Below are 26,690 nucleotides of genomic sequence, written 5' to 3' on the forward strand. Positions count from 1 at the left end.
ATCTTAATTGGAGTGAAGCAGGATAGGAAACATTTATGGAAGTTTTAAAACCAAATAAACGTTGTGTTTATGGATAAATGTGTGTGTATATGAAGACTATAAAAATGTAAGAATATTGCATCCCTACTGTACAGGACCTGAGGACCGGGTGGTGATGGATGAGATTTAACTGTATTTGTCAGGTGTGTCTCCTCCCTGACATTTCATAATGAAAATATTCCAATAGAGCACCTCGGTGGCTCAGCAGTTGAGCATCAGCCTCTGGCTCAGGGCGTGATTCTGGGTCCTGGGATCGAGTCCCACATTGGGCTCCCCGCAGGACGCCTGCTTCTCCCTTTGCCTGTGTCTCTGCCTCTGTGTGTGTGTGTCTCTCATGAATAAATAAAATCTTAAAAAAAAGAGAAAGAAAATATTCCAATGTACAGAAAGAATTTTCCAGTGAACACCTGTATATACACCTTCTAGATTCCACCATTCACATTTTACTGTTAACTTGACATATCTATCCATCCAATGTAAGTCTGACAAATTTTGTTTCTTAAAAAAAAAAAAGACACAAGCAGAGGAAAATGTTCACACTTGTTTAATCTCCGTGGTGGAGGCATATCTTTTATATTAATTACTATACTTTTCTGTACTTTTGAAATGTTACATAATAGTCAAATAAATATATTTAAAAATATGTACAAAAATGAGTGGGGGAGTTATGCAAACTGCCATACTTTCCTGGGAATGTACTTAAGGTAGGAATTTTCTATATAATTTTTTCTATCATTAAGTTTGAAAGAAAGAAAAGAAAGAAAAAGTTTAGGGAAAGAAAATGAAGTAGACAGGATCTTATCTGTCAAGAAAGACTTCAACTCCAAATGCAAGTATGGGCATAAAATTTCTATTTTTAAAAAAATATTTTCTTTATTTGAGACCAGAAAGAGAGAGAGCACGAGCAGAGAGAGGGGCAGAGGGAGAAGCAGACTCCCCGCTGAGCAGGGAGCCCTATGCAGGACTCTATCCCAAGACCCTGAGATCATGACCTGAGATGAAGGCGGGTGCTTCACCGACTGAGCCCCCCAGGTGCCCAATGGATAACATTTCTAAAGCAGAGCAGGAATGAGGGGACTCGCCTGATGTCCCTGTCGTCTTGTGTGAGAAGCTACTTGTCACGTTCACTGAGCAGGTCTGAGAGCATGGGAGCAGGTGGGGACACTATGTTCTAGCTGGGGACAGCCAGGCCCATGAAAGGACCCTCCATGCCTCCCTGCCCTGTTCCAGGACCCTGACTCTGGGGGATGCTGGCTGGTTTTCCTCCTGAAATGCCGAGATCCAGACACCAGCAACACAGGAGCTTCTATTTGTGGGGAGTTCCCCTTGGGTCTTCTACACACTCCCTCAGGCCATGTCTCTCCACCTTGGTAACTAATAGCCAGAGGTATGAGAATTTGGTGCATCCAGCTCCTTGGTCCCCATGGCTTGGAGTGGAGATGTGGACAGCTGGGCGTGGAGGGAGTGTGGAGGTGTTAGGACCCCGCAGACGGCAGTGCCGTGTCTGCAGCCCACGATTCCTCTTTCCTTCCCTTGTCCCTGGTGAGGGGGCAGCTTTTCTTGTGAATTATTTCTTGTTCATTGTATTCATTGTTGGGAGAGAGACTCTGATTTGGATTCATCACCCATTTCCAACTGGAAATAAAAAATAGTACTCTTGGATGAATGGGGATTCTTTTTTGGTGTGGTCTGCTTTTCCTTGGAAGATTTTTTTTCTGTGAATTTTTCTTATGGAAATTTAAGGTCATTTTCAATGCAAAACCAGGGAAGACAATGACAATTCAAAAGTAGGTAATGCTCAATATTCTATTTTTTAAAATTAATATGTAATTCATTTAAGATCAAATTTATTCTTATAAAGCATATAATTCAGTGATACTTAGTATGTTCAGAAATTATACAAGGATCGCCACTGCCTCGGTCCAGCACATGTTCATCACTTCATTCCCATCACTAGTTACCACTCATTTTCTCCCCCTTCTCCCCAGGCAACCATTCATCTACTTTATGTCTTCATGGATTTGCCAGTTTGGGGCATTTCGTATAAATGGAATCCTAGTCTGTGAGTGGTTTCTTTCACTAAGGAGAATGTTTTCCAGATTTATCCAGGTGGTCACATATACTAGTGCAGCATCCTTTTTAGGGCTCACTAACATTCCGTCGTACAGCTATACCACCTTTTGTATATCCATTCATCCTTTTATTAACATTGTGGTGTTCCCACCCTTTAGCTCGGGTGCATAATGCTGCTGTGAAGATGTGTACAGTCCTTGTGTGGACACAGGCTTCAGCACTCTTGGGTAAATACTCGGGTGTGCACTTGCTGGACCATGTGGTAACTTTATGCTAACCTTTTTGAGAAACTGCCAAAGTGGTTGTAGCATTTTATATTTCTACCAGTGATGTGTGAGGGTTCCAATTTCTCTGCATCCTCGCCGACGTGTATTATTGCCCATCATTTTGATTACAGCTACCCTACCCCACACTGAGTGTGATTTTCACTAGCATTCCCCCAATGACTAATGATTAAGCATATTTTCATGTGCTTATTGTCTATTTCTATATCTTCTTTGGAGAAATGCCTGCCCAAATTTTTAGCCCATTTATTGATGTAGGAGTTCTTCTTAAATTCTGGATACTAGTCTCTTTCCAGATACATGATTAACAAATATTTTCTCCCGTTACGTGTGTTGTCTTTTGCCTTCTTGATAGTGTCCTTTAAAGTACAATGGTTTTTAATTTTTATGAAGTCCAGTTTGCTTATTATTTTTTTTGGTTACTTTTGCTTTTGGTGTCATGGGTAAGAAACCATTGCATAGTCCACAATAGCCAAAATATGAAAAGAACCTAGATATACATTGACAGATGACAGATAAAGAAGATACACACACACTGGAATATTACTCAGCCATCAAAAGAATGAAATCTTAAAAAAAAGAATGAAATCTTGACATTTGCAATGACATGGATGGAACTTATTATTCCATCAATGTTAAGCGAAATAGAGAAAAGACAAATATCATATGATCTCACTCATATGGAGAATTTAAGAAATAAAACAGAGGAACATGGGGAAGGGAGGGAAAAATAAAATAAGATAAAACCAGAGAGGGAGACAAACCATAAGAGACTTTCATCATAGGAAACAAACTGAGGGTCGCTGAGGGGGATAGTTGGGGAAATGGGGTAACTGGGTGATGGGCATGACGGAGGGCATGTGGTGTGATGAGCACTGGGCATTATATGCAACTGATGAATCACTAAATTCTACCCCTGAAACTAATAATACACTATATGTTAATTAATTGCATTTAAATAAGAAGTTTAAATTTAGGGGCTCCTGGGTGGCTCAGTGGTTGAGCATCTGCCTTTTACTCAGGGTGATCCTGGGGTCCTTGGATCGAGTCCCGCATCGGGCTTCCTGCAGAGAGTCTGCTTCTTCCTCTGCCTGTGTCTCTGCCTCTCTCTCATGAATAAATAAACTCTTAAAAAAAAAGAAATTTAAATTTAAAAAATGGAGGTAATTGGGAAAAAAAATGAGAAACCATTGCCTCATGCCAGGTCACAAAGATTTATACCTATGTTTTCTTTTTTTTTTTTTAAGATTTTATTTATTTATTCATGAGAGACAGAGAGAGAGAGAAAGAGAGAGAGAGGCAGAGACAGAAGCAGAGGGGGAAGCAGACTCCATGCAGGGAGCCTAACGTGGGACTCGATGCCCAGATCTGGGCAGAAGGCGGCGCTAAACCGCTGAGCCACCTGGGCTGCCCCCTATGTTTTCTTCTAAGTTTTACCTCAGTGCTTTTTATTTCTTCTTATTCTATAATATCCCTGGCTAGAATCTCGATCCAGTACCAGGCTGACTAGAAATAGAAAGAGGAGACATTCTTATGTTTGTGACCTTAGGGAGAAAGTACCACACCCAGTTTGTCACCTTAACCTTGTGGTTAGCTGTGGACTTTTCACAGATTGTGAAAATGTCCTTCTATTCAAGGTTTGTTGAGTGTCTTTGTCAAGCAAAGATGTTGGATTTTGTCAAATATTTTTTCTGTGTCTATTGAGGTATTTGGTGTTTGTTTTTACTCTGTTGATATGATACATTTCAATTGACTTTAAATGTTGAACCAACCTTGCATCGCTGAGATAAATCCCACTTAGTCACGGTGTATAGTTCGTTTTATATGTCACTGGATTTGGTTTGTGAGTATTTTGTTGAGGATTTTTTTTTCATTCATTTTCATCAGAGTTATTGGTCTGCAGCTTTCTTTTCTTGTAATATGTTTGTTTGGTTTTGGTATCAGGATAATACTGGCCTCATAGGTTGAGTTTGGAAATATTCCTCCCTTTTGTATTTTTCAGAAGAGTTGTAAAGAATTGCTATTAATTCTCCTTTAGATGTTTGATAGAATTTACCAGGAAGCCATGATTCTGAGCTTTTCTTGCAGTGTAGGTTGTTTTAATTGTTACTAATTCAGTTTCTTTCCAGGTCTATTAAGATTTTCTATTTCTTCTTGAGTAAGTTTTGGTAGTCTGAGTCTTGGTAGGGATTTTTTCATTTCATCTAGATTGCCTAGCTGGTGTACAGTTACTTGTATTTTCTTGCATCTTGTCTTTTATGCTTACCTGTGTAGCTAACTTTGCCAGAATCCTCCATTTCTTTGTGTAGATATGTGTTTCTCTTTAGTGCTTGATTTCAGCCTGAAGTACCCCCTTTAGTATCTCTTATAGTGAAGATCTGCTACGATGAATTTTCTTTGTTCATCTGGTAATGTCTTAATTTTTGCTTCATTTTGGAAAGGTAGTTTTACTGGATATAGAGTTCTTGGTACACAGTACTTCTTTCTGTACATGGACTATGCCATCCCATGGTCTTCTGGCCTGTTATTTCTGATGAGAAATTAGCTTTAAATACTAGTGAAGATCCCTTGCACATGATGAGTGGCTTCTCTCTTGCTGCCTTCAAGAGTCCGTCTTTCTTTTTGGGTTTAAACAGTCTGATTATGACATTTGGGGTCTGAAGCTTTTTTCATTTACCCTATTTGGAGTGGTTTTTCTTTTTTTAGCTTCTTGGATGTGTAAATCAATGATCTTCATCAAATTTGACAAGTTTCTGGCCATGATGTCTTCTTGTGTTCTTTCTGCCCCTTTCCTTCCCTTTCTTCCTCTGGGACTCCCTCATGTATATGTTGGTTTGCTTAATGGGGTCCCATAAGTCTCTGAGGCTCTGTTCATTTTCCTTAGTTCTTCATTCTTTCTATTTCACTGATTTGAGAGTCCTAAGTGAGCTATCTTTAAATTCTGCCATTCTTTTTTTTCTGTCATTTACACCTGTTTTGAGCTTCTCCATGAATTTTTTATTCTAGTTATTAACATTTTAAACTCTAGCCTTTTCCATTTGGTTATTTTATTTTATTTTTTAAAAAGATTTTATTTATTTGTTCATGAGAGACAGAGAGAGAGAGAGAGAGACAGAGACAGAGACATAGGAAGAGGGAGGAGTAGCAGACTCCATGCAGGGAGCCTGATGTGGGACTTGATCCCGGGACTGTGGGATCACACCCTGAGCTGAAGGCAAATGCTCAACTACTGAGCCACCCAGGCATCCCTCTATTTGGTTATATCAAAAATTACTTCTACCTCTATTTTGATATTCCCTATTTGGTGAGACCACAGTCTCATGTTTATTTTTTGTTGATGATTTCCTATATTCTCATGTCTAAAGTAGCTAATTTAAAATGTTTCATCAGTCCCGAATCTGAGTTTCCTTAGAAAAAGTTTCTGTTGATTGCCTTTTTTCTTGCTCATGAGCCGTGCTTTATTTCTTTGCATATTTCATAGTTTTTCATTGAAACTGGAAATTTTAACTACTATAGTGGCAAATCTTGAGAAGCTCCCCTCCTCAGGGTTTGTTGTTGCTACTGTTTGTTGTGGTTGTTTGTTCTAATGATTTTCTAAACTAATGGTGTAAAAATCTGTATTCTTTGGCATATATGACACTGATAACTCTGCTTGGTTCCCATATTAGTCAGCTAATGATTAGAGAGAGATTTCCTTCAATGCTTGGTGCCATTAAATCTCCTCCTGTTTGTTGAGGAGCTGTTTGTAGTATTAGGGCACTTCAACACTCAGCCAAGGTGTTGACAACTCTGCTTTACCCTTTACTTCCTGCTTATGTAGGTTTCAAAGTCAACCAGAGGTGAGAACTAAAACCTTTTCACATTTTTCCTAAGCAGGCACACAATCCAGAGTATGAACACAGTGCTACACAAACATGTGGCCTTCTAGACTTCCAGAAATGTATTGAAGCTGATCAAGGTCCCTATGGACATCCCATTGCCCAGATTTTCCTTTTAGGCTTTTTGATAGCCTCCTCTTTGTTACCTACTGGTTTGTTAGAACACCAAATGCTATCTACCGCTTCAAGGAGCCATGATGTTGAACAATAGCCTCCAGTTGTTTTTGACAAATGCCACTGGGGAGGAACTTTTTCCCCTGAGCAAGCTCTGAATCAGGTTAAATAAAGACAGCCTTGAAATGACGTCTTTTAGGGAATGACCAGACAGATCACATTATGATCGATCTTGGGCACCCAGGTAGCTCAGTGGTTGAGCGTCTGCCTTTGGCTCAGGTCATGATCGTGGAGTCCTGGGATGGAGTCCACATCAGGTTCCCTGCAGGGAGCCTGCTTCTCCCTCTGCCTGTTTCTGCCTCTCTCTCTCTGTTTCTCATGAATAAATAAATAAGAATCTTAAAAAAAAGATTATGATCGTTCTCTGGAATGGGGCTTTGAAAGAGCCTCAGTGCTGTTTTGTCCCTTCCTATGGCTGTCAGGCTGCTGGTTTACGCTGTGATTGTGGGCTGTTGGATTTCAAGGCTACCATGGAGACAGGAATAGGGCAAGCTAAAATGCCACAAGCCACTGTTCTTATAACTGTTTGCTTTAAAAAACATACACAGAGATACACACAAATACTACTTTCTGCAAGCTTCTGCTTAATTTCCAGGGTTTTGAAAAAGTTGATTCTGAAAAAAAATTTTTTTGCCAGTTTTCTTGTTTGTGCTATGGAAGAGAGAATTTACAGAGGTTTTTACTCTGTCATTTTCTTCAATGTCATTAAAATCTCTGCTTTTTAGTTGGTAATGTCTTGACATATTAAAATGAACGTGCATTATCTTTGGATATAAATCCTTTCTTTCTTAATTAAATGTACTTTTGTAAAAGGGATTGTTCTCTGTTTCAGATCTAACGGACATTTTCCAGAAGGTGAAACTGCAAATAAAGTAGAAATATCTGGCCAAACCATTCATCTACTTTTCAGTGTTGTGCTCTAGATAGTGAGGAGATAGTGACTGACTCTCTTTTCTGGGGTAGCAGGTCCTAGCGTCAGATTTGTTGGTTTTGACGATGAGCTCAACTATTGGCTTAAGCTCTGGAAAAATCCTCTTCTAACAGGATGCAGAGTCTGGATGAGCCTTGGACAGAAGAGGAGGGGGACGGATCAGATCACCCATACTATAACAGCATCCCAAGCAAGACACCTCCTCCAGGGGGCTTCGTGGATGTGCGGCTGCACGCCAGACCCCACGCCCCTGACACAGCCCAGGTAAGTCGTGGTCACCTGAGCTTTAATTCCTTCCACTTTCTTCCACTTCATTTGCAGGCTGGTGTCTAGTCCTTTGACAGAATAACTCACCTGTTTTCTCCCCTTGGATGATACAAAGCAGACAAGTACGGGAGGCTTTCGTTTTAACATCAGAAGGTGTTAACCAAATGTCTTGGAACTATATTATGATTCCTGAGGTATGAGTCCTGGGGTCTCCTCTCCATCCTGGGACAAATCCTATTTAAATTTCTCCTAATGAGGAGAAGAACCAGTTCAAGATTTTTGAAAGGCCTGGGGCTCTTTGCATTCCCTGAAAAGAGAGTGGATGTGGGCCTTTAAAATGATGAGAAATTTATGAGCCTTCTTTTTTACTCATTTTTCTGATTTTTCCTTCAACTCAACATGCCAGTATGGCAGCTTCTTTTTAGAGTTACAGTATCTGGATTTCGTTATAGAGTTTTTTGAGGTGACCTACTTTATGTGCCTGACAGTGATATTAATAAAAGTGGCAAAATAATAATGAAATCAAGTGTCAGTAGCTCTGACACGGAGATGGACGGGGTGGACTTGCCCAGGTGTGAATGGTTGTGGGAGGTATGTTCTGACCCAGAGAACCACCCCAGCTGAAATTTCCTTTGCAAGTGATGAGGCTGCATTAAGAGAGCTCCAATTTCGGCCAAATTTAGGGAGGGTTGGTGGCAGAAAATGAAAACAAAGTGGGCATGTATAGTTTTGATGAGATGCATCTTATTCCTTGCACCTATGCAAACCTATTTCCCAAATCCTAATGCCAGCTGTGAGGCATGAAGGAAAAATGGGTGTAACTGGGAAAGGAACCGGCAGTCCACAGGGGTTCCTTCTCTTGCATCGTGGCTTTTAGAGATGGGGAAAGGGAGGATGATGCTTCTTCTCTTTGTGTATTTACCTGTGTCCACAGTTTGCAGGAAAAGAGCAAACTTACTACCAGGGGAGACACTTAGGAGACCCGTTTGGCGAGGACTGGCAGCAGACACCTGTCCGGCAAGGTGAGTGTCGAGGTGAGGTGGGAGACAACCAATCACCCAATCACGGCAGCAGCGTGCTCCCCGCGGGGAGTTCACCCACACGCAGGTGTTAGATCCCAGCACTTCCTGTTCGCATGCACCCTGGGGACATCCTTCCTGCAGGAGAGACTGCCTGCCAGGGGGCCAAGGGGCTGACCTCCCCACAGGCACTGCACCTACTTCAGACAGGCGCTGGCTGGGGGCCCCTGAAGTGTGTTTTTGATTGTCCCTACCTCTGCAATGGGGCTGAGCCCCGGGGCTCCTAACAGGCAGTAGCTTTCCCTTCCTGGTCCCACCCCCATCCAGGGTCACCCTCAGGAAGGATGGAGCCCACCTGCTCTGGAGATGGCCCCGGGGTTGTGAGGACCCACCCCCCTGGGCCCTGGGTGCTCTCAGAGGACACGTGTCCATCTTGTCAGGGAGGCCAGCACGGACCCACAGCCCACCCTGGAAACAGTTCCCACGGGGCTAGGAGCTAGCTGCTAACCCAAGTCTTCTTCCCCAGATAGTTGTTTCTATACACACAGGGGTGTGTGTGCTTTAAAAGTTTCTTTTAAATTTTTTTTTATTTATTTTTTAAAGATTTTATTTATTTATTTATTTATTCATGAGAGACACACAGAGAGAGGCAGAGACACAGGCAGAGGGAGAAGCAGGCTTCCTGTGGGGAGCCCAATGAGGGACTTGATCCCAGGACCTGGGGATCACACCAAAGGCAGATGCTCAACCACTGAGCCACCTAGGAATTCCTAAAGGTTTCTTTTACTTTAATTCACTTTTTAAATGTCTTATTGATTGATTGATTGATTGATTGATTGATTTTAAAATTCAGTTTGCCAACATGTAACAGCCAGTACTCATGACATTATGTGCCCTCCATAGTGCCCGTCACCCAGTTACCCATCCCACCATGCACCTTCCCTCCAGCAATCCTCAGTTTGTTCTGTAGAGTTAAGTCTCTCATGGTTTGTCTCCCTCTCTAATTTTTCCCCACTCAGTTTCCCTCCTTTCCATTATAATCCTTTTCAGTATTTCTTATATTCCCCATATAAGTGAGACCATATGATGAATGTCCTTCTTCTATTGACTTACTACTCTCAGCATAATACCCTTCAGTTCCATCCACATCAATGTAAATGGTACATATTCATCCTTTCTGATGACTGAGTGATAGTCCATTGTGTATATAGACCACGTCTGCTTTATCCATTCATCTGTCAATGGACATCTTGGCTCCTTCCACAGTTTGGCTGTTTGCAAATGCATCAATGTGATAGATCACATTAATAAAAGAAAAGATAAGAACCATATCATCCTCTCAATTGATGCAGAGAAAGCACTTGACAAAATACAGCATCCTTTCCTGATCAAAACTCTTCAAAGTGTAGGGATGGAGAGAACATACCTCGACATCATAAAAGCCATCTACAAAAAGCCCACAGCAAATATCATTCTCAATGGGGAAAAACTGAGAGCCTTTCCCCTAAGATCAGGAACACGACAGGGACGTCCACTCTCACCACTGCTATTCAACATAGTACTAGAAGTCCTAGCCTCAGCAATCAGACAATTAAAAGAAATAAAAGGCATTCAAATTAGCAAAGAAGTCAAACTCTCCCTCTTCACAGATGACATGATATATGGTATATGGAAAAACCCAAAGACTCCACCCTAAGATTGCTAGAACTCACGTGGCAAATCAGCAACTCATACAGCAAATTTGTGGCAGGATACAAAAATCAATGCACAGAAGTCAGTTGCATTTCTTTTCTTTAGAAAAAAAAAAGATTTTTATTTATTTACTCAAACACACACACACACACACACACACACACACAGAAGCAGAGACACAGGCAGAGGGAGAAGCAGGTTCCCTGTGGGGAGCCCCATGCAGGACTCCATCTCAGGACCCCGGGATCACGACCTGAGCTAGGTGCTCCATCAGTTGCATTTCTAATTTTAAATGTGTTGCTCCCTCAAACATCTTCTTGCTCTTTCAATAACTCAGAGACCTGGTGACTATACAGCGTCTGATGGAGAAGGAGCGACAAGTGAATTAAGACCTAATGTCCGACGTACGTGTCCATGTATATACATATAACCATCTCTTGGTTTGATGTTGAGACTTTCCCCTTCCTGACGGCTGTTTGTGCCGGGGAGTAAATGACAGTACGGTTTTATTTTATTTATTTATTTATTTATGTATGTATGTATGTATTTATTTATTTATTTATTGACAGTACAGTTTTAGAACTTCCCCCTGGTGAGACCGTCTCAGGTGTTGCCTACCCAGCTGCAGGGGGACCTGGATGTGCTGGGCTGTCACAGGGTTGGGCCTGGCCAGGGCCACCACGTGGCTCCATCTAAAATAGGACAGACTCAGCTAACCTGAGTCATCACTTTGCTGGAGGCACGTTTTTCCTATGTTTCCATCTTTGTTCTACAAACACTTAAAATGTATTTATATAACAGATGTGTACCTAACCACATAATACTGCGAAGGCCTAACAGACACATTATTTACATTAGATATTGACTTTTTTGGAAAAATGTCAGGTTCACTTAAAAATGAGGTCTTTTGTTGTATGTTCCAGCCACCCTGGCCGGATCAAGACCAGACAACATAAAGACTCGCCAGGGCAGACACGTGCCTGAAACTTGGGGCTCCTATGCCTCAACAAGCTTCTGCTTCTCATTTGAAAGCAATAAATATCTTCTTCTGTTGAATAAGAATGTCCTTTGTTAACTTGCTGGCAGCCATCATCCCTAACTGAAAACTAACTCCCGGCACCCTCATGGCCTGTGTGTCCCCTGCCCTAGCTCCGCACCTGCCCTGGTCTGAGAGGGAAAGGGCCATCGTCAGGAAAGCTGTTCACTGGGATTTTCATCTTCTCCTTTTAAAAAATTAGTCTGTAGAATCCTTCCTACAGGCTGATTTGTTTGCAGCACCTACACACACGAGCTGCAAATGGCCACGGCTGAGCCAGGACAGGTAACTCAGGACACGTGAAGTGGTGTCCAGGAGTAGGAGTGGAGACCGTTCTTGACTTTGCTGGTCTCACTCCCCACTAAGGACTTTTCCCGGGACACCTGCGTTCTCATGCATGTTTTGCTGCCAAAAGCCCCACTATGGGTTCTGGGGAGCCTAGAAAGCCCTCTTGCCCACAGGACTGGGCTGCCCATAGGGTGTGAAAGGCACTTCTCTCCAGAGATGGCCCTGCAGAAGGGTATATCTGTGTGTCAGGTACAGGGCTCCCATTGTGCCCTGAACAGGTGTGATCACCCAATACCCTCACCCCTCGGGTGACAATGGCAGGGCCCTCGCTCCTGGGCTGGCCTTGGCTTGCTCTTGGCCCAGCTGAGAGGTCCCCTTGAGGCACTGCCTGGGGGTAGGGGTCCTCGATCACACGCCCACCTGGGCCTCCTGCACAGAGCTGGGGGCATGAAGGCTGGGAGACTGTCCTGGACAGCGCAGAGCAGTGGTGACAGGGTCCGAAGAGGAGCATGTAGGTGATGGGGACCCGCGGGAGGCGTTACCTGATGGATGGCCCATAGGAACGTCTCTGTGAGGTGCGGGGCAGCTCACCTATGGTGCCCAAATGACCAGAGTTTCCATTGTAAGAGGAAAGAGGGTTCGTCTTCTTGTTGCAGGGTCCTTGGACATCTACAGCACGCCGGAAGCGAGAGTGCCTGCGGCCCCCGGAGAAGCCCCCACCTACGTGAACGCCCAGCACATCCCCGTGCAAGCCACGCCGGCCTCGGGCAGCAGCACCGAGAGCAGCCCGCTGAAGGACCTCTTCGACATGAGTGGGTTGCCATTCCTCTGAGCTCTCTGCACTGCTTTCGGCTTGACATCTGTGCAGTTAGCACGCTTTCTGCTAGCGGGGTTTTGGTGAACAGGGATGCCTTTGTGCACTTTTCTGGGTTGTGATTGGGCTTTCCAAGGCTCTGAGCTTGGCTGCCCTCTGCTTTGGGATGGCACCCCCTCTCAGGTCTAGAAGCAGAGCCATTTCTCCTCTCTCTGGAATGACTGTCCTCCTGGAGATCTGCACATGTGTCAGGACAAATGATAATACACACAAAACAACACTGGTTTGTGTATTCACTTAAATCTTAGTGGGCTGATAGGTGCCCAATACTGGATCAGTTGCTAAGGCTGCCACGGTGAAAGGCATGCTTCACAGAGCCCTCAAGTCTGTTGAGCAAGACAACACCTGAGCAAGAAAGGGCGATACACCCTCTGGCGGGCACACACGTGCTCACTCTCACATATTCCTGTCGCTGGAGCACCTAGTGTGGGTCAGATACTATTCTGCTTACTGGGGTCTGCAGGAAAGCAAGATAGTCTCCTGGAGCTCAAATAACCAGTGTATGTTAGCAGTTGGCAACAGGTGCCCTGGCGAGAAACCAAACAGGGTAAGAAGTGTGCTGGGAAGCCCCTCAGCAGCATCATGAGGTGTGCCATGCACCCGCTGAGGGTCGTGTAGGCTGGGACAAGTAAACCAACCAGGAACTGGCTGATGAGAGTGGGAATTGTTGCTATGGGATATTGAAAGTGCTTCCTGAGCTGTACATCCCCATATTTCACATCAGTTCCTCGAGCATTTTATAGGCTGAAGAAATTCCTTAGGATTTAACAAGGTTCTTTTTTTTTTAAGATTTTATTTATTTATTAATGAGAGAGACACACACACACACACACAGAGAGAGAGAGAGAGAGAGGCAGAGAGAGACACAGAGGGAGAAGCCAGCTCCATGCAGGGAGCCTGATGTGGGACTTGATCCTGGGACTCCAGGATCACACCCTGGGCTGAATGAAGGCAGGAGTTAAACTGCTGAGCCACCCAGGGATCCCCAGATTTAACAAGGTTCTATCATGTGCCAGGCATTCATTATTTCATTTAATTTTTGCAGCAGTCTTGCAGGTAGCTACCATTATTGTTACGGTGTTACAGAGGAGAACACGCAGGTCCTAGATGCTGCATCACTTTGGCCCTGGTCACGGCAGCTTTGTTGGCATGACATGCGCTCTCCCTGGTGTTGTGTGTGAATGATGGACTTGAGTGCCGCTTTGATCGGGTGGCCTTCTGACTACCAAAGCCTTCTTCCTCTGCCACTTGGGTTTCCCAGACAGTAGACTTCCATTCGGACTTGCAAAAATCAGAACTGGGGACTCTCAGGGCTTGGAGGCACCTTAACGGTCATCTCATCAAATTTGGTTTCTGAAAAAATGTGGGAACAGCCTCAGAAGTATGAAGCAACTTTCCCAAGACTCAGAGCAGAGTAGTGGCTCCCAACTGCAGCTTAGTACTTGTATTTATGGTCAGTTTTCACTGTTTGATTTAGTCAATTTACCAGTGGCTCCTGGCCCCAGAGCCTGAGGAAAGGTAAGTAAGATGAGGGTTTCAGATGGGAAAATGAGAACCAGAACCACTCTTTGTCATCCATCAAGTTCTATACCTGCTCCCAAACCAGAGAAGGGGAGACAAGAGGAAGAGAGGGCCCTGGAGAGGCTAGTTTCTTTTGAAAAGTCTGGCAAAAAAATTAAGCCAGCACTCTATGCTGTTTATTTTGGACCATGAGAGTGATGATGGTGGTGATGGTGGTAGGGATGATGAGGGTGATGATAGGGTTGATGAGGATGATGGTGATGGTGATGGTGATGTGATGGTGGTGATAGTGATGATGGTGGTGATGGTGGTGATGGTGGTAATGGTGGTAGTGATGATGGGGGTGATGATAATAATGATGAGGGTGATGGTGATGATGATTATGGTGGTGATGGTCATGATGGTCATGATGACGATGGTGGTGGTGGTGATGATAGTGATAATGAGGGTGATGGTGGTGATGATGGTGATGTGATGATGATTATGGTGGTGATGGTGATGATGGTGGCAATGGTGGTGGTGATGCTGATGATGGCAGAGAGGTGATGGTGAGGGTGGTCGTGATGGTCGTGATGGTGACGATGAGGGTGATGATGGTGACAGTAGTAATGGTCTTGATAGTGATGGTGCTGGTGATGGTGTAGAAATGGTATACAACTTTTCAATTACTCCAGGTAATCAGGAAAAAATAGGACAAAAAAAACTCATTTTAGGCAATAATTTTAACCTGCTTTTATTCCCAGATCTGTGAACAATTGAACAAATACCAAAATCCCCTGATTTGGGTTTCATTTTTTCACCTCACTCCTGCCCATCCTCTAATAATTGGTCTGATTCTATAGCATTTGTTGAATATTTGTAGGGCTGGACATGTCCCAGGAACAGTATTGGACTCTGGGGACATAGCTGTGCCCAGGAGAGAACTGTTCCTGTTCTCGTGGTGCTTGCATTGTGCTGCTTTGGCAGCAGGGTCCCATGTAGTCATCATCACACCTTACGCTGTGTGGCACCGTGTGCTTTTCGAGTGCCTTTGTACATATTGCCTCATTTGAAAATGGACAGCTGAGGTTTAATCAGATGTCCCCAGGGACTTCCTGTGCTGCTGCAGACTTTTGCTGTTAGAGCAGCAGACTTGCTGTGGGCTGCGCCCGCGCTGGGAAGTGTGTCCTGAAGGCTGTGCTGTCATGCTCCACCACAGAGAGTCACACGGGAGCCTTTTTCCACAGAGACACAAGAGAAGGCAAGGGGAGGTAGTGCTCCTAATCCAGGGCAAGTCACACATAGGGCACCCCATAAATGTCAGTTTTCTTCTCCTTTAAAAATTTGCCTGATGCAAGAATTTTGAAACAAACATCTGCTGGGTTGGGTATAGGTTTTGCACTAAATCTAACTTTGTAGATTATCTTTTTTCTTTGTGTATTTCTGTTGGCATTGGCAAATTTTCATTCAGAAGAAAACAGATTTATTAAAAGGCTAGTTGATGTTCCAGAAAAAGTAGATGGTGTGTAATATGCCCGGCCTCGCACAGCATGCCAAAGTGAGGTCATTCTAACTGGCTAGACAAAGGGTGTGCTCAAATCCTTGGCACGACGCACAGCGCCCAGCTGTCTTGGGAAAGCAGACTCGTCAGAAAGTCATGCCAAGGTTTGGGCTGCAGTTAGTATTACCAGCCAGTCGTTTTTCTGTAGGTTTGTCTCTGGTGGAAGTTGCCTTGGCATTTCCATCAATCCCATTGTGCATTTTGTCATTTGCTCTTCTTGGGGGTTCACTTGTTTTTGGCGATTGTTGTTGACAGAACCTTTTGAAGACGCTCTCAGGAACCAGTCCTTGGGGCCTGTGCTGAGCAAAGCAGCCTCCGTGGAGTGCATCAGCCCCGTCACTCCCAGAGCTCCAGATGCCAAAATGCTGGAAGAGCTGGAAGGGGAGCCTTGGTACCAAGGGGAGATGAGCCGGAAGGAGGCCGAGGGGCTGCTGAAGAACGATGGGGACTTCCTGGTCAGGAAGAGCGCCACCAACCCGGGCTCCTTCGTCCTCACGGGCATGCACAACGGCCAGGCCAAGCACCTGCTGCTGGTGGACCCGGAAGGCACGGTGAGCACGGGGCAGGACGGGACCCGCCTCCTCGGAATGGTCCCCCCTGGTCTGTGTGCTGGGTGACCACGCTTTCCCTCCACTACTCACACGTGCCTGCTGAGGTCCTGGTGGCCACTCATCCGGGACCCAGGAACCCTGGCACAGAGGGCCCGTGCCATCAGGCCAGCACCAGGCTCGTGCTGCAAAATCACAAGGGGCCTGGGGTGAAAGCTTTGATGCCGATGTCCTTTACAATAAATAAATACCAGCACTGAGAAAGTTTTCCGGGCCCATAGATTCACAGTGGACACACAAGGGCAGGGCTCCTGGGCTTTCAGTATGTACCTCAAGCATCTCTAAAAGTTGAGTCATGGAGTTTATGCTCCTAGGGTGTAAGCTGTGATGAAGCAGGACATGAAGCCCCCGTTAATTAGCCTCTTGCTTTCTGGCTCTGGACAATCACACTTTGTGACAGTGGGTTTGGCTTTTTCTGGCAGTGCGGTCAGGTCTGAAGAGCTCTGTTGGTTTGCCTGATTTCCCACCTTCCAGTCAATAAATAGATTCGGCTTGATCTTGGCACTGTCCAAGAATTGCTAAGCTCAATAAATATAATGATATTAACCGAACCGTTAAATAAATTCCAAGACTGTTGTTTAAAACCTTATTCAGTGAAAACAAAGACCCAGTTAGAGTTATTGAATAGTAGCTAAGAGTGTTGCCTGTCCTGATTGATGCGTAGGGATGAAGCCTCCGTCTTCGGTTGGACTTGGTGGTTGGGGCAGGAGTGGGGGACGAGGGGGGGACCTGACATGATTTATTGTTTCAGGTGTCTGCACCTGGGCTCTGTGCCTCCTCTCCCCTCCACCTGGACCAACACTCCTGTCATGTAGATCCTTCTAACCCACCTTCTTCGGTCATGTGGATTACTCCCACATATGTACATGGGGGAAAATACATACTGTGTGTTTGTGACTTTTAGAAATTTGCAAACATGATACTGCCCCTCAAATCCCATTTCATTTCTTTCATTTTTCCCTCTGCACATATTTCTGAGATCTGTCTGTGGTGTCTTCTGTACCCAGAAGCATCACTTGGGTTGGGGGCTGCCGCATGTCCCCCATCTGCGGCCACATGACCCCCATGGAAGTCTCTGATGAAGAGGTGAAGGCATAGCCTCCTGCATGTTTCCCCACGATGATATCTCTGGGGCTTATCCCAGGCCTGGGGTTCTTGGTCACAGGAGACGCCTACATCTAGTGTCACCAGGGGCTTGCATCTGCTTCCAGAATGGCTGGACTACTGGAGGCGAGGCAGCTGGGCGCCAGGGCTCCTTCCTCCTCCTCCTCACTGTCGTCCTCCCAACGTGGCAAATCTTGGGTGGAGGGTGCAGGTGAGAAAGAAAGCATGTCTCGGGGCTCACACTGTGCCATCCTTTCCCGGCACCCACGGGTTCCTCCTGTGAACATTATATTCCTGCCTTTCCCCCACTTTTCTCTGCTGATCCTCACTCTGGGCTCGAGTGTTGAGTTTCTCAGCTGTAAAATTTCCATATGAACTCTCCAGTAGCCCGTGACTTTCAAGTAGCTTGTCGTTTGGTGCATGATGTTCTCCACCAAACACAAGTTTACCGTTTGCAAAGTTTACGGTCTTGAGTCTTAGAGGATCTCTTAGAGGATCTCTTCTATATTTCTATATTTTCTCAGCTTGGCTTTGAGAGCTTTATTTTTCACATTTACATTTTGATTCTGACTAGAGGTCCTGTGGCGATCACATAAGACAGGGAGCCAGCATCCTTTAAATCTGTAGGCAGTGAGCCAGCGTTGGCTTGTACGGCTCACTCGGCCCTCTGATGTCCCGCGGTGTCTCAAGTGTCCCCCCTGTTCTGTTCAGGCGACTGTTCCATCCTGGTATGATTACCGACTGTTCAGTCATTATGGCTTTGACATAGTCTTAACATCCGGTGGTGTGAGTCCTTCTTGAAACTCCTTTTTGCATTCTCTATCTCAGCTGTTCTCAGGCCTTTATTCCTCTTCATTCTGGTTTTAGAGTCAGTTTATCCAGGCTCCGAAAATGCATGATTTTGGTGGGACTGGCATTGCACTTACAGCTGAATTTCAGGGAGCGCTGACTGTTCTTCAGCATCAAATCATCACATCCGTGAACATGGCCCAAGTTTCTACTTATTTAGTGTTAAGATGTCTCTTGTTAGTATTTAAACATTTTCTCCAGAAAGTTGTGTTTCTTTTGTTTGGTTACTTCCTAGAGAGTCTGGTTTTAATTCTTGTTGTAAGTGGTGTGTTGTCACTTCGGCTACGTTTTCTCAAGAGTGAATCCTTCCGGGAGAGGAATATGGTATGATCTTGTGCCCAGAAATCTTGCTGACTGCAGCAGTTTTTCTGGAACAGCGGCCAGGCTGTGGCGAACACCGATAGCTGTGTGCCCTGCCTTCCAGGGCCCCAGCCTGCAGGATGGTCTCTCCCCAACCATGCTCACCAGGTGCCCCTGGGCGTTGACCTGGAGAGGGCGCCTTGGTCGTGTTCCCGGCCTGGGAGGGGCTTGTTGGAGGCTTTGTTCCATGAAGGATGATGTAAGCTTTTGGTAGATTGTCTTCATCAGCCCAAAGGATGTCACTCCCTCACTCATTCACTCACTCAACAACTGTACACATCATAGCTACCAAATCCAGGCACTGGTTCCGACACCAGGGCGACGTCCGTGAACCCGTTACAAGACACGATGTGTGCTGGTGTGGAATTTGTATGTAATAATCACCAAATTACTCCCGTCATGGAGATTTGTCAAATGCTTCTTTGGCATCGTCTGAAATAATGTAATAATAACGTGGTCTTACCCCCGGTCTGTGGACGTGGGGATTTGCACAGGCAGGTCTTTCAGATGCTCCATCCTGGCATTAGCCCTTCTTGGTCCTGACCAAGCCCTTCTTGGTCCTAAGTGAGGTCGAGTGTCATCATCTTTGCTGCCTTTTGCTTGTGTTACTCATCTGATTGGGGTGTCAACAGTATAGGGTTATGTTCATGTCTTACAGAGAAGGATTCCGTCCCGTGGTATCTCACATAGGATCCTCCAGAGAGCCCCTATTCCTGCACCGTGATTTATCTTGACCTGAAAGCCCTTATCACAAACAAGCACTCATTTATTTGTTAACCTGCTTATCAGTTGGTTCCCCCTCTAGACTATCATTGTGTCACGCCCGCACCTAGAACAGTGCCAGGCATGTGGTGGGTGTTCAACACGTACGTAGCAGGTGAAGGCACAGGTGGACGTTGGGCTTTCTCGGAGCTGAGCGCCCAAAGGCCACGTGGTGCTAAGCAGGTGCTACTGGCAGGTGTGTCATCACAGATAAGCTTTCCTGAACAGAACCTGTGCAGAGCGGTTTCCATGGGCAAGGGCTGCTACGAATTCATCTCTGTTCTCTGAAAGAAGATACCCAAGCAATTCTATGAGAATATAAAGATTTTAGTTGAAACTTTCAGGTATTTTTTTTTTAAGATTTTGTTTGAGAAAGAGAGAAAGCACTAGCAGGGGGAGGGGCAGAAGGAGCAGCAGACTCCCCGCCAGCTGAGCAAGGAGCCTGACATGGAGCTCGATCCCAGGACCCCAGAATCATGACCTGAGCTGAAGGCAGATGCTTCACTGACTGAGCCATCCAGGTGCCTTTACGTATTTTTTTTTTAACATGAGAAATTCACAATTTACCTAAGTTATACCATCTCATAGAGTGAAGACAGCTAATAGTTTATTTACTCAGTCTTTATGGACCAAAGGATGATTAAGGAAAGACAAGTATGACTATTAATATCCACTGACACACGGGAGGCAGGATAGTGCAGAGGATGGGAGGGGGGAGCCAGGTGGTGCTTGTGTGCTTGCACCAGGTGTTTATACCTCAACCCCAGGCTGTGTTGTCGACGCGGCTTTAATTTCAGAGGAGAAATTTGTGGGGCCGCTGAGAAAATCTGTAAGTCACACCTACTAATAACAGTCCTTTGGGGAGGCTTTCTGCTGGGTCCACGGATCTTGTTTAATTGATCCAGTGAAGGGGAGCTTCAGCCGAGAAAGACTTAATCACAAATGTAATGTCGCTTCCTTGCTGTTAGGACACCAAAATAGACGATGAACACATTCTCTTCAATATTTATTCATCTGATTTTCATGGTAATTGGTTGGTCCCTGACTATAAAGGGGGAAACTTGGCAGAGCAGATTACTCAGAGAAATAAGGATGCAGAACAGTTCTGAGTCTAAATTTACTGCAGAGTGTACCAACCTGTGCGCCTTCCCACTGCACACGGATGGAGCAGGACGGGGGCTCCTGGGGTCGCTGGGGTCTTGGGGGATGGGGAGGGCTGTGGCGGGGCTCCTGAGGCCCCAGGCAGGGGTGTGGCAGCTGCTGGGCCGATGCTGGCGCCAGGCTCTGCAGGAGCAGCTCCGGAGATGGAGGCTGGAGTTTTCTCTGCAACATCTTCTCCATCACTTACTCAACCCTCTGGAGTCTAAAGTCCTCTCCGAGGCTCCTGTCCTGGATTCATCCCTTTGGCCAGAAGGGTCAGCAGAGTGGGGGCGGGCACCTGCTTGGGTTTGGGTGGGCAGCTGGCACACCTGCCCCAGGGCTGGTGTTCCATGGGCTTCCCCAACGTGGTCCCGGGGCGTGGCACACATGAAAGCGCAAGCTGGGCTTTGCATTCGGGCAACTGTCCAATACCCTACATTTATTAGGATTTTATTTTATGCTGACAGTAATTAAGAAAACAAATGCCACCCCCATCTCTCCACTTTAAAAAGCCTTGTTATTTTAAAATTCCCTTTGTCTCAGGCAGGCTAGGCTGTGCTGAACCAGCAAATGAAATGGAAAGTCTCACTGGTTTGAGCCAAGGGGGCTGCAGCCCCCACTTACCCATGCGGCCGTGTGTTGGGAGGCTCTCCTGCCCCTTGGGTCCTTGGTTGGGGGCTTCGGGTCCTCAGTGGGACCTCTGTGTCCCCGGCCTGCCTTGCCAGCCTGGAGGCTCCAAGGAGAGGACAGGGATGGAGAGAGCAGGGCTACCAGTGGCCTCGTCCGGGACGCCTGGGCTCACGGGGACCTGACTGCAAGGGTGGCTGGGGCCTGGGGCCACCTTGTCTTAACTTTTTATCAACCTAACACCTGCAAAGTGTAATTGCGCTGCCAGGTGTTCGGGAGGCTTTGTGAAGGGACAGCCCCGGAGCCCCTTACCCCGTCCCAATGCTGAGGGGCAGGCACTGCTGGGCTCTGTTCTGGGGTGCTGTTCTGGTGCTCAAACTGCTTTTTGACTGGCTTCATATATTACAGGGTCTTTTCTTGATGTTTCCTCTGAAGACTAACGGTTAGCCCGTTTTTCAGTTTTTGACAAGTGTTCCCATTTTGCCAGGTCGTGTCTGCACCTGTAAAGATCGCAGGCCCGTGCTGCTCCGGCAGCATGGGTCCCTTCCCTCTCACCTGCCCCCGCTCCCCGTGCCGTCAGCATTGCTGGAATGCACAGAAGCAGACGCAGTAGAGTCATGCATTTCCATGTACCTACCATTTGCTGCAAAACTTACCAGTATTGTTCTGATCTCGCTTCACCCCATCCCTTTTGAGGGGGGATATTTTCTTTTATTATTTTATTTTCTCTTATTTAAATTTAATTTGCCAACATATCATATAACAACTAGTGCTCATCTCATCACGTGCCCTCCTCCTGAATGCCCATCACCCAGTCACCGCATCCCCGCACCCACCTCCCCTTCTGCAGCCCTTTGTTTCTCAGAGTCGGGAGTCGCTTGTGGTTTGTCTTCCAAGGGGGGGATATCTTCTGAAGGGAAAGGACAACCTTCTTCGCCGTGACTTGAGAATGCCTTGCTCAAAGGCTCCATCACTCTGGGCACTTGAGTGTGAGTGTCATGCCCTCGAGTGTCCTGTGCAGCTACTGGGACCGGGTCTTCCTCCCCTGCCCCTCAAATGCGCCCCGGCCACCTGCTCCCACAGGCCCCCTTCCTGCCCAGTGGCTGCGCCAGGAACGCCTTGACCAGGAGGATCCGTTCAGAATCCCGCCCTGCTCGGGGCTGTGCCGTGTCTTCAGGTCCCTCACCCTGGCCCCCTCCTCAGTTCTGTTTTCTGATGCTTCCCTGCAGCTGGGGTCAGGTTGTATGTTGGGGCGTCAGGGTCACAGAGGCACTGCAGCGTGTGTGTCACTGGCCCCACTCGCTGGAAGTGGTGCTGGCAAGTGCTCCCTCGGGTGCTGGATGGGGGGAGGGGGGGCGAGGGGCTGGCTTCTCCCCTGCACACTCTCCCCTTCCCGTCATTATTAAATATTTGAGGGAAGGCACCTTGAAACTACGTAAATCCCCCCTTCCCAGCCAAACTTTCAACCTGTTCATGAATTTGTCTTCACCAGTGCCGCTCACCGGGTTATCACCGGCTGCTTCATTTGCGTCCGTGCTCTTATGAGCGGGTTTCGGTTTCTGATGTGTCCTCATTCTTTTGCACCTTCCTCCTCCAAGCACGTGACAGGATGATGGGATCATGGTCCCCCGCTGCCGTCCCATGACTGGCCACTTCTCAGAAGGAACCATGACCTAGTTCTTTTTCCCGGGGGGACCAAGATGTGCACGTGGGGTGTGTTTGCTCCTGCACCTCGAGATGGACATATTGCTGTAGATGCCTGCGCGCGTGCTCATCCGTGGCCATCTCTGTGTCTGCGTGTGTTAGAAATCCTACGCTCACAATAATTCTTTCAATTCCAGTCTGATACCAGAGTTCGTCCCACTTTTTTCTTTTTCTACATTTGTTAAAGATTTTTTTAAAGATTTTATTTATTTATTCATGAGAGACATAGAGAGAGAGAGAGAGGCAGAGACACAGGCAGAGGGAGAAGCAGGCCCCATGCAGGGAGCCCGACGTGGGACTCGATCCCGGGTCTCCAGGATCACGCCCTGGGCTGAAGGCGGCGCTCCACCGCTGAGCCACCCAGACCCCTCTTTTTCTACATATGTGACTCTTCTCCAGCAATGAGAAGCCTGACCTCTTAGCCTCCGTATTTTCACCTCTTTGGTTAACTCACCTATGTGAGTTAATACACCTCACCACAGCCTCTGTCTCTCCCCTGGTGGACGTCACCCTGACCCTGTTGAAGTGCCAGCTTCTCGGCCCAGGGTTCTTCCTGGGCTCCCTGTCCCCCAGAGCGTGCTCAGACCACCCTGCCCCAGCCCTGATGCCCACGCAGGTGGCCCACCCCCACCTGGCACCCCACACCTGCCCCGTGGTGCCCTCCTGACTCATCCTGGACTCAGGTCTCCCATGGGAGGACCAGCGGGGCTGCCCCAGCCTGTCTCCCTCAGCCTTTGGACGGATTGTTCATTCAGGAAAGAGCGGGAATGGGGAGCATAGGGAGGGAGGAGCTTTCGGAAGCACATGATAGCATCTCCAGGCACCGAGGCGATCCTCCTGTGAATACTTCAGCGTGATCTCCACCAATCAGGACGTTTAAGCCACAGTCATACAACAGCATTGTTATAGCCGACAAAACTAAATTTAGTTACTTAACGTATTCAGATTTCTCTGATTATCCCAAAGATAGTCTTTGTATAGTACATGTGTTGGAATCAGAATTCAAACAGGGTCCATGTGGTACATCTTGTTCTATTTCCCCTGTTTGAGCGATGAGATACTTATTTGTAGAATTATCCCACATTATGATTTGGGTTGCCGTGTCCCTGGGGCCTCACTTCACTTCTTCTCTGACCCCCTCACCCTGGATTTTCTATAAACTGTTGGACACAGAATCTTTAAAAACAGCCTTATTGGGCTATACTGTATATTCATACTCGTTTCACGTGGAGCAGTCAGAGTGCTCTAGAACATTCGCAGATGGGAGCATCCATTACCACAGTCAACTTGGAACATGCTCATCATCTCCAAGATGAATGCCATAGCGTTCACCCATCACCTCACCAGCCTCCCATGCCCTAATCCCATAGACCCCTGAGTTCTTCCCTCTGCACAGAATCACATAAATACATAGATTTTTGTGACTGACCTCTTTTACTGAGTGCAGTGTTTTCATCCATGTTGTAGCATAGCACATCCTTCCTTCCTTCATAGCCAACCCATGCTCCACTTACAGACGGTGCCGCGGTCTGTCTTGTGGCAGGTCTGCTGATGGGCACTTGTATTATGAACAATCGTGCTGCAAACATGATGTCCGATTTCTGCATGGACGTATGTGTCCATTTCTCTCAGAACGTATGTATCCATTTGCCTCAGAGTGGATTTGTTGGGTCATGTGGTGATTCTGTAACCTGTCACTTGAGGAACCATCACGCGGTTTTTCAAAGCAGCTGCTCCTTTTGATATTCTGACTTTCAGTGTGTGAAGGCTCTCATTTCTCTACACCTGCTCCTACCCTTGTCATTATCCAGCGTTTTGATTCTAGCCGCCCTCGTGGGTGTGAAGCCGTACGCCATTGTGATTTTGACCTGCGTTTCCCTGATGACTAATAATGTCAAGCTTCTTTTCCTGTGCTTATTGGCTTTTTATGTATCTTCTTTGGAGAAATGTCTATTCAAATCCTTTGTCAATTTTTTTCTTCCTTCTTTTCAAAAATTTTCTTTATTGTGGTAAAATACGTATAACATAAAGTTGACCACCAAAACCAGTTTTAACTGCACAGTCCAGTGGTACTGTGTGCACAAAATTATATGGCTGTCCCCACCATGCATCTCCAGAACTCTTCTCTTCTTGCAAAACTCATTAAATAACTCTCTGTCCCCTCCACCCCCAGCCCCTGGCATCTACCATTCTACTCTCCATCTCTATGAATGTGACTCCTTGAAAGACCTCACGTTAGTGTAATCACATAGTATTTGTCCTTGTGTGACTGGCTTGTATCACTCAGCATAGTGTCCTTATTAGGGTTCATCCTCACTGTAGCAGGTGTCAGATCTCCTTCCTTTTCAAGAATGCATATAGTTGCATTGTATGGGTGGACCACATTTTGCTTCCCCATTCATTAGTTGATGGACACTTATGTTGCTTCCACATTTTAACTATTGTGGAAAGGGCTGCTATTTTTAAAAAAGATTTTATTTATTTGTTTGTTTATTCATTCATTCATTCATTCATTCATTCATTCGAGACACACAGAGAGAGGCAGAGACATAGGCAGAGGAAGAAGCAGGCTTCCTGCAGGGAGCCTGATGTGGGACTTGATCCTAGGACCCCAGGATCACGACCTGAGCCAAAGGCAGAAGCTCAACCACTGAGCCACCCAGATGTCCCCCAAATGCTGCTATTAACACAATATACAGATATCTCTTCGAGACTCTGCTATCAATTTTTCAGGTATCCACATAGAAGCAGAATTGCTGAGTCATATAATTCATTAACAATTTTTTTTTTTTTTTTTTTTTTTTTTTTTTTTTTTACAAACCATCAGTTTACAGTGGCCACACCATTTTACATTCTCACTGAGCATACACAGTGCTTCCAGTTTCTCCTCATTCTTGCCAACACTTGTTTTCTGCTTTTTTGGGTAGTTAGCCATCCTGACAAGGGTGAGGTGAGATGTTATTGTATTTGCATTTCGCTGATGATGAGTGATGTTGAACATGCACTTATTGTTCATTTGTGGATCTTCTTTGAAGAAATGTCAGTTCAAGTTCTTTGCCCATTTTTAAATCAGGTGGTTTGTTTTTTATTGCTGAGTTTTATAATTTTATATATTCTGGATGTTAATCCCTTGTTAGACGAGATGCACAATTTACAAGTTGATCCCCCCATTCGGTGGGTTGCCTTTTTACTCTGTCGATAGTGCCTTTTAATGCACAAGACACGACAATTTTCATGAGGCCCAATGTCTCTGGTTTTTCTTTTGCTGCCTATGTGCTTGGCACCATATCTAGGAAACCACTGCAAATTCATTGTCTTGAAGCTTTTGCCGTATGTTTTCTTCTAAGATTTTTTGGTCTGATATTTAGGTCTTTGATCCATTTTGAGTTAATTTTTACCTATGGCATTAGCTATGGGTACTTCATTCTTTCATATGTGGACATCCAGTCTTCCCAGCACCGTTTATCAAAAAGATTGTTCCTTTCCTTTTGAATGGTTATGGCTCCCAAGTCAAAGATCCCTTGGCTGTATATGCAAGAATTCATTTCTAGGCCTTTTCTTCTTTTCCACTGACTTATATACCTGTCTTTATATCAGTACCACACTGTTTTTATGACTGTAGCTTTGTAATTAGTTTTGGAATCAGGAAGTGTGAGCCTTCAACTTTGTCAAATTTATTGGTCCTTTCAAAGAACCAGCTTTTGGCTTCATTGATTTCCTGTATTACTATTTTCTGTTTATCTCTGCTTTAATCTTTAGGCTGTCCTTTTTCCTGCTTGCTTCAGGGCTAATAAGCTTCCTTTTTTTAGTGTCTGAAGGTGGGAGGTTAGGTTATTTGTGAGTTTCTAAATTTTCCACCTGCTGTTGGGGAAAACAAGTGCTCATGTGGGACAAGGTGTTGATGGGAAGGATGTAAATAG

General features: G+C 45.8%; 1 protein-coding gene across 1 annotated transcript in view; it reads left to right on the top strand.

The window, feature by feature from the left end:
• SHC3 (SHC adaptor protein 3) overlaps window positions 1-26,690 on the top strand; it is a 108,734-nt gene that overhangs the window by 70,549 nt on the left and 11,495 nt on the right. The window contains exons 8-11 of the mRNA XM_038527325.1: window positions 7,493-7,643; window positions 8,581-8,668; window positions 12,338-12,493; window positions 15,872-16,167. Coding sequence (XP_038383253.1) covers window positions 7,493-7,643; window positions 8,581-8,668; window positions 12,338-12,493; window positions 15,872-16,167 — 691 coding nt within the window. The remainder of the gene's footprint in view (window positions 1-7,492; window positions 7,644-8,580; window positions 8,669-12,337; window positions 12,494-15,871; window positions 16,168-26,690) is intronic.

This window comes from Canis lupus, chromosome 1 (genome assembly GCF_011100685.1).
Source record: "Canis lupus familiaris isolate Mischka breed German Shepherd chromosome 1, alternate assembly UU_Cfam_GSD_1.0, whole genome shotgun sequence".
In the NCBI taxonomy this organism is placed as follows: domain Eukaryota; kingdom Metazoa; phylum Chordata; class Mammalia; order Carnivora; family Canidae; genus Canis; species Canis lupus.